Raw genomic sequence first — 8338 nt, 5'->3', positions numbered from 1 at the left:
TGCTGGGGAGCTGCATCGTCCCGTTCCTACGAATGACTCAAGAGCGCAGTGAGCGAGTACACGCTCACGCAGACAAACCAAAACATCTGATAACAAAAACACATTTGTACAGAGGCAGACAACTAATTACCCATACCGCTCTACGATTATGACTTTTCTGTAGTCCTTTTGCCAATATTATCTGGTAGTCTGGTATCTGAGCAGGATGGTTAACCAGCCTCACGCTTCTGAGAAGACTCAGCAGGTTGAATATCGGTCCACGGTGTGCTGCGTGAACTCATGGTGGTGGTCAGGATTGATCCAAAAGGCCAATCGGCCGTTTTACTGATTAATTTTACTTCTATGTGAAGGCACAGGATAGATTTTTGCTTATATTTGCATTTCCCACAATGATCCGCAAAACACATAACAAGATTGCATTCTAAATGCGTGGCAGGCCATGTGTGTGTGCATACGTGAGGAGTGTGTATGGGCGGAGTGCGTTTCTCGGATGTGTGTGGCGGCCTGCATTGGTGCTCGCTAACAGCACTTGCCCCAACGGTCTGTTAACGCTATTTGGGGGATCTTTGTCTTTGTGGGGGGTGTGTGTGCGTGTGTGTGCGTGTACGGGGAGCGGTAGTGTAGTGGGTAGCGCACTGCGCTACTAACCTGGCAACCCGGGTTAAATTTATGCTCACGGCCAACACCAGTGACGATTATTTGAACTGGTCCTGGGCCTCCCCTAGGTCGACTCAGGTTCAAATGAATACCTGGTGCAGTGTGTAAACATCGCCACTGGGGAGACAAAGGCGGTCGGGCGTGGTGCTGGCCACCCAACCTCTCGCGTGCCGAGCCGGCCTTCATAGGTGCTCGCTAACAACACTTGCCCCTACAGTTTGTTAAGGCTATACGGGGGAACTTTGTCTTTTGTGGGGTGTGTCTATGCATGTATGAGTGTGGGATGCGTGCGTGCGTGCGTGCGCGTGTGGGGGAGGGCGGCACCATCTCGCGGAAGGCGTTCTCGATGGCTCCCACCACGAGCGCGTCCTGCGTCACCTCCTTCTCCGGCAGGGCCTTGGAGGGGGTGGCGGGGGCCGGGGAGCCCTGGGCGGGCCCCGCCCGCAGGCTCTGGGCCCGGGTCGCCCCTCCGGCCGCCGCCGCCACCGTCGCCGCGGCGGCCCCCGCGGGCCCTCGGCGCGAGCGGCCCTCGGCCTCGTCGTTGAGGCACGCGGGGGGGCAGCCCGTGCCGCTGCGCAGCACCTGGAGGGGGCGGCAGCCGCCACCTCTCGTTAGCCACGGCCGCGGCAGGCCACAGCCGGCGAGCGTCAACACGCACGCCGGGGACGTGGCAGTGGCACAGCTTGGCAGCCGGGTTGATGGATGGGTCCAGTACTCACCGATTTGCCCAGGCGCTCGCTCCCTATTGCTCTTCTATCGCTACAACAAGTTAGTACATTTACAAAGGTGGGTGGGTGGGTTAGTACCGGCGCAAACCACGTGCCCAGCAGATTGGTGTAGGCACTCGTGTGTGTGGACACGAATGTGCACAGCTTGTAATCGATCCGTTGATTTAATTGGTAGGCAGTGCAGGTCATCACGGTTGGACGGTGTGATGTGAACATATTTCCCCTTTGTACTGTCAAGACGTGTGGCTGGGTTGCCACGGTTACTGTTCTTGTGAAATTCACCCATTTGGATTCTTGCACCTGTGGTGAGGACCCGTTCTACACCGACTCACCGTTTGGTGGCAACCGCACCGTTTTGATCCACCACACAGATGTAAAAAGAAGGCACATTCCGTCTATATAACCAAACTATTTTTTATTTGACCAGGTAAGGCCCACTGAGCTGCATAGCTCTTTTTCAGAAGCGACTTGGCTATCACAAATGATCGCTCAACAAAAGTGGCTTATCACGGGGAAACTGAGAGCAGCCAAATACTCAAAAACGAACGTTGATTCTAATTGTGGAGGGAATAACTGAAGGAACTAGAGGAAAATCCACGCGACCACGGGGAGAACACGCAAACTCCAAATATACAGCAGGCGTCAGGGTCATCTCAATGGATCACACAGTCAAGAGCTACATTTTCTGCACGAATTTGGCAAAGGACTTGTAGGACAGCGTAAAAATGTGAGTGCATGAGAACACAGGCCTGGATGAGCCTGTGTTTAACACAAGCCTGTGTTTAATGTGCTGTATGTTCTACAATTGTTTTGTTTCACAAGTGCTGCATGTCATAACGACAAATAAAAATATTAAAAGGGAAAAAAACGTCGTGTTATATTGTTGTGCTCTTATTGATATTGTTTTCCTGTTATGAGTATTATGTTAAGATTGTTTTGCTACATGACATTTAAAATACTGCTCACAAAGCATTAGGATGCGTTAAGGTTACATTCTCAAACGCTCTTCTCACGTTTGCTCGTGATGTCTGTGACACGGATGATGTCCTATGATTTAAACGAAATTTCCAAAAATCCTCAAAGTCGACGTGCTACCGACGTTTGTGAGGAGCACCGTACAGGCCGTCATCTTGACTCGTGCGACGTCGCTTAACGGCGCGTGACGCCTAATGGACACGCGCGTGTAATCTGATAAGATTTACCTTTCTGACAATGTCACTTAGCCATCCGCTAAAGACATTGGCGGGTGGCGGGGGGGGGGGAGTGCAATTTGTGGCGCTCCCTAGGGAATGACACTTCCTCGCCGATGCAGTTTGCGCGGCCATTACCCGGCACCCAAAATGTGCTCACGTTTTATTAAGAGCCAGTGCCCTTGCGGTTAGCACGAACCGCTGGCGGAACAATTTATCAGCTTCTGCAAATAGCGATCTCGCACTGCTCCTCGTGTTTCAATTTGAACTCGTTTTTAATTTTGTTTCCATCTCCAGCCAGTGGAGGAGGGGACCCGGGGGAGGGGGGGAGGGGGTGGTGCTGGCGAAGCCGTGCCCACAGAGGAGCGAGCCGAGTGGGCCACCCGGCCAGGTCACAGGTCAAGGGAGCGGGGGGGGGGCATGGCTCACGAGAGGGGGAATACCGTGCGGAGGCAATGAGCCAGCGACGCCGAAATCCTGGGTGGGTGCCACGGTGGCGAGATGTTAACTACCTCTCCTGGTATACAGGAGTTCGTGGGTTCGATCCCGACCCTGACGCCTGTATACTTTATTTGGAGTTTGCATGTTCTTCCCGTGGTCGCGTGGATTTTTCTCCGGGTCTTCCAGTTTTCCCCTCCACATTTAGAATCAAAATCAACTGTTTAGAGTTTTTGGCTGCTATGAATGTTCACATGATGAGCCACTTCGTTGAGCTATCATTTGTGGCCAGGTCACTACTGTAAACGAAGCTAATAGCTCAGTGGGCTTTACCTGGTAAAATGAAAAATAGATAAGATTTACTTGTATATTTGTTTGGTCATTTGTTTATCTTTCCTATACTTTGCACTCCTATCGTGCTTTCATATTGTTTGCTGTCGTAATGTTCTTACACAGCCCCTACTGGACATCTGTGAAAAAAAGCTTTATAGCTCATCGGATTGCTCCGTTATAAATACATATTCTGAATCGGTATTCAGTTGATGTTCTCAGCCTTATCACCAATAAAATTGTTCCCAAAAACCCAATAATTCATTGAGATTTTTCACTGCCATTTTCCCCATTCAGCGAGTCGCGGTGTCTCCCGAATCACCGTACCCGTCTCGTGCAGAGTGAGCGTGCAGATGCGGATTCCTCCGGATGGATTCTGTCGAACGCAAACCACGACCGCCTCTCGCCACCGTACCTCCACGATGCCTTGCAGCTGCTTGGCCACGTGGTGGTGGAGAAGGCTGGCTGCCATGACGGCCGCCCCAGGGCCCGCGTGGCCGTCAAACATGCCCCAGTAGATGAAGGTGATGCCGTCGTCATCCTGCGCAGATGGGAGAGCGGACGGCATCACCACACGGCCACACGACCAAACGACCACACAACGGCCACACGGCCACACGATCACGTGATGGCCACATGACCAAACACCGGCCACATGACCACACAACGGCCACATGACCACACAATGGCCACACGACCAAACGGCCGCACAACGGCCACACGACCACACAATGGCCACACGACCACACAATGGCCACACGGTCACACGCGCGCATGTACCGAGCTCAGGCCACAGGTCACGAGCCGGGGCTTTTAACCCCCATTAACCCCGTCTCTCGGGAGCGAGCCTATCTATCTGCCACAAGTACCGTAAGCTGTGCGTCTCCACGCGACACACATTTCTGTAGCCGGCTAAACAGCCTGGCCCCCCCATCGTCTGCCGTCTTCCCCCTTACTCACTGGCTTGGCGGCTTACTACGGGACGGGCTCATTTTGGACAACACCAATGTGGGTACTTAATTGCAAAATGTAGTCGTGAGCATTGCTGCCCAACTCACCGGCGAGCCTACACAATAACAAACAGCACGGTAAGCGCTTGTGCACCACGCGACAAATTTAGTTTGTTCGGCTACGTCGGGTGGTGGTGGCTATGTACGTACGGTGTGATAGAAGTTCAACATTCATACATACATAGATTATCCTATGGCCTACCGAAAATATCTATCATGAATCAATGTGGGTAAGGTTTGGTGGGGGTTAGTGCGGGCTATAGCTAATACTCATGATGTATGCATCTTCCTTCGTATGGATTAATTAGCAGAAGATTAAAGATGCCATTTTAGATGTTGTTATCCACTCAATTGTCTGTTCAGACGCAGAGTGGATGTCGTCCGTTCTTTTAAAGGAGTGAAAGGTTCAACAATTGTGTCCCGTACAAGATGTTAATTTTCGATGTATGTATGTTGCTCTTCTTTCGTAGCCAACCGCGCTAATCGGGGGAAGGCTTATGATGACGACAACGATGAGAACCGACGATGAACCGCCACCCACCATGACGCCCTCCATGACCAGGTCGCCGTCCCCGTCGCGCGCCATCGTGGGGCTCTCCCTCCTCCAGGGCATGGCGGAGCGCAGCGCCGTCTGCTCGGCGCTGCGCTTCACGAACACCACCTCGCACACCGCCTGATCCTCGTTCAGGGGACTCTTGCCCGCATTGATGACCCTGCACTCCGCACAGACAGTGGCCATGATCCAACCCTCCCGTGTAGACTGTTCGGGGCAAGAGCAGCTCTTGAGCGACGTAGCGGCGTCTAGGAAGGCCGGCACGGCACACGAGTGGGTGGGCGGCAAGCACAATGCCCGACCACCTTTGTCTCCCGAGTGGCGATGTTCACACACTGCACCGGGTAATCGATTGAGGCCGAGTCAACCTTGCGGAGGCTCAGAACCAGTTCAGATCGTGACACACACACACATGGTCATCATCGTGATAATCATCGTCAGCCATGGGCAAACCACTGTTGGATGAAGGCCCTCCCAAGCCACTGCTCTATCTTCCTATCCTATCAAGTAATAATTCACCAACTGCCTTGCCCACAAGAATATTTCATCGCTCCATCTTGAAGGATGCCTATCGTCGCTGTCTGAACAACCCGAGGATACACCTGTGCTTATTCAATTGTCTAGAGTGATTCACAAGCTTACAGTGGTCAAGCTTTTTATATTGCTGTGTTTTCATATTGTTCGGATCATTGGATTGTGATATTTCTGCAATTTGATAATACCCATTGAAATGTGAATGCAATGAGGACAACAAAACAATTACTCCTAAGCGTATGCACTACGATACACCATTGTTTTTGATACTACGCCCACCGATTTTAGTAACCGGATGCCCAACGGGCTCATGTGATCAGCATTGCTGGCCAGAATCTCATCTTATGAACGTTTGGTGCGGCACTGCAGAGCACTGAGAAACGGGAGGTCCTTTGGCAGGCCTTAGCCAGCAGTGGCCAGACGACGAATGATGACTTACTTGAGATCTCACTATTAATCGTACGTGTGTAAAGGCCACGCATTTTAATCGGATGTCCTCAGTTCAATGCTGGTAAGCTGTATTATGGTACAGTATAACAAGGTATCAGAGTAAACGGCCGGGATTAGGTTCCGTGTACCCCCCGCGTAAGATTGGGTTCGCCTATACGAGCGTAGATATACAATGTAACCGTACACTACTATATACTACTACTATATTACGATACACGACTATATGCTACTATATTACTATACACTACTATATACTACTATTTTACTATACACTACTATATACTACTTTATTACTATACACTATATACTACTACTATATTACAATACACTACTATATACTACTTTATTACTATACACTATATGCTACTATATTACTAGATGAGTGTATCGTCTTCAAAAATGACTCAAACCGACACGTAACAAGTCACCTGCTTACACTTTATTCACCTGTTCTTGCGCCAGTTATAGGCACTCCTATGACTATCTGTACGGTCACACATACGTAACTTCTCCCCGCTCTTATCTATTCTGTACCTCACTTATCCTGCACTCAGGGACTTCACACTCAGCGACTCCGCACACAGAAGCTTCACACACAGCGTCGTCACACACAGCGTCTCCGCACTCAGTGACTCCGCACTCAGCGTCTCCGCACACAGCAACTTAACACTCAGCGACTCTGCACACAGCGTCTCCGCACACAGCAACTCCGTACACAGCGTCTCCGCACACAGCGACTCTGCACACAGCGTCTCCGCATCTCCACCACTGCCCTCGCCTACGCTCCCTCAGACCCGCTCACCCGTCTGTCCCGGGCGGGGGGGTTCAGCCAACACCCGCCCGGCGACGGCGTGAGGGTTGAGGTCTCGTTGATGGCCAGAGCGGCAGCGACGAGATGTCTTCACTCTTGGTTCCCGGCAACCACTCCCTCGATCACACACACTCCCGCTTATATCCTCCTGCTCATCCCGAATCCTCACGTGCTTTCACTTCAGCTGCCGCCAGGCCGGCGCAGGTCATTCCCATTAATCTCTTAACATCACACCACGTCTCGCGTCTCCTAGGCGCCAACCTATGGTCACAGCGTAGCCACCTGTTCGACCTCGGTTGCACCCGCTTCTTCCCTTAATTACTGTCAGTTTGTCGGTGCAAACCTCATGTTGCAACGCGCACACCTGTTTGCCCTCCGTTGCACCTCGCTTAACTGTGCGCACCGCGTATTTCTCTCCTCTACACGAGTCTAGATATACATTCTATATATACACTATTAGATACTACTATATTACTATACACTATTATATACTACTATATTACTATACGTGTGGAGATATCCAGTGTATATATATATACTACTATATACTATGAAATGAGTGTAGATACACTATATACTACTATATTACTATACACTACTATATAAAATGTATATAAATGTACATAAATCTTCTTGGTTCTTTTGGTAAAGTCACGTAGGTAGAAAATTTATAAATAAAATAAAAAGAATAGATCACGACGTTTCGATCGCAACAAACGTCGTGATCTATTATTTTTATTGTTTTTTTTTCTATCTACGTGACTTTAACGAAAGAACCAAAGAGTATAAACTCTTTCTTGTTCGTGAAAACCAATAAATTGGAACGCTGTAAAGATGTTCCTGGTTCAGACACTTCATCATCGAGATATGCCAGTCAGTAATGATGTAGAGCATCTCACCAATCCACTCCTGGATGGAGGCCATCCGTGCGCCATGTGTGGGTTTGTTTGACTCACGTCAACCGTGCTGTTGAGTGTGGACTTTTCGGATCTTAACTGATTGTGTTCACGTTTACGGTGACTTTCAGACCGCATTCCACTCACTGGCATTGTATTCTTTGCAGGGAATGGATTCTTGCTCCGCTGCAAGTTTGCTCCGCTGCAAGTTTCACACGCTACTCTCCCATTGACATATTTCGTTGCTTCCTCTTAGTATCTTTCACACGACGGTCAATGGTACAGTGTATAATAACAAATAGTATAAAATTGATATGCTTAATACAATGTACAAAGTAATACAGTGATACCTCGGTTCACGAACTTAATTCGTGAAATGACTCTGGTCGTGAACCGAATTGGTCGTGAACCGAGGCACATTTTCCCATAGGGTTCAATGTAAATCCGGTTAATCCGTTCTGACCTTTTTTTTGGGTTTTTGAAGCACAAAAATATGAAACAAATGACAATACACATTACTGTAGTACTGTACAGTATAGTAATGTATAAAGAGAGAACACTAACCTTGCTTGAGATGACTTCTGGCATGGAGGAAGGCAGGTGGGAGGCGGGTGGGAGGCGGTTATTGTTTGGAGGGAGAGTCCCCCTCCATAAGGACATCAGGGGGATCTCCTTCAGGGGTTTCCTCTCTCCTTTGTCTCCTAGCTGCAGGCTCAGTTTTGCTGAAAAATCTGTCCAATG

At 49.8% G+C, this 8338-nt stretch overlaps 1 protein-coding gene across 1 annotated transcript in view; it reads right to left on the bottom strand.

Moving 5' to 3' along the window:
* LOC133351796 (protein phosphatase 1H-like) overlaps positions 1–8338 on the bottom strand; it is a 77324-nt gene that overhangs the window by 36483 nt on the left and 32503 nt on the right. Inside the window, exons 2-4 of the mRNA XM_061567330.1 lie at positions 4895–5066; positions 3759–3884; positions 982–1239 (exon numbers count right to left, since the gene is read on the bottom strand). Of these exons, the coding sequence (XP_061423314.1) occupies positions 982–1239; positions 3759–3884; positions 4895–5066 (556 nt within the window). The remainder of the gene's footprint in view (positions 1–981; positions 1240–3758; positions 3885–4894; positions 5067–8338) is intronic.

Source organism: Lethenteron reissneri, chromosome 38, assembly GCF_015708825.2.
Source record: "Lethenteron reissneri isolate LAM-NWPU_2019-01 chromosome 38, ASM1570882v1, whole genome shotgun sequence".
In the NCBI taxonomy this organism is placed as follows: domain Eukaryota; kingdom Metazoa; phylum Chordata; class Hyperoartia; order Petromyzontiformes; family Petromyzontidae; genus Lethenteron; species Lethenteron reissneri.
This window is presented reverse-complemented; position numbering and strand designations above follow the sequence as displayed.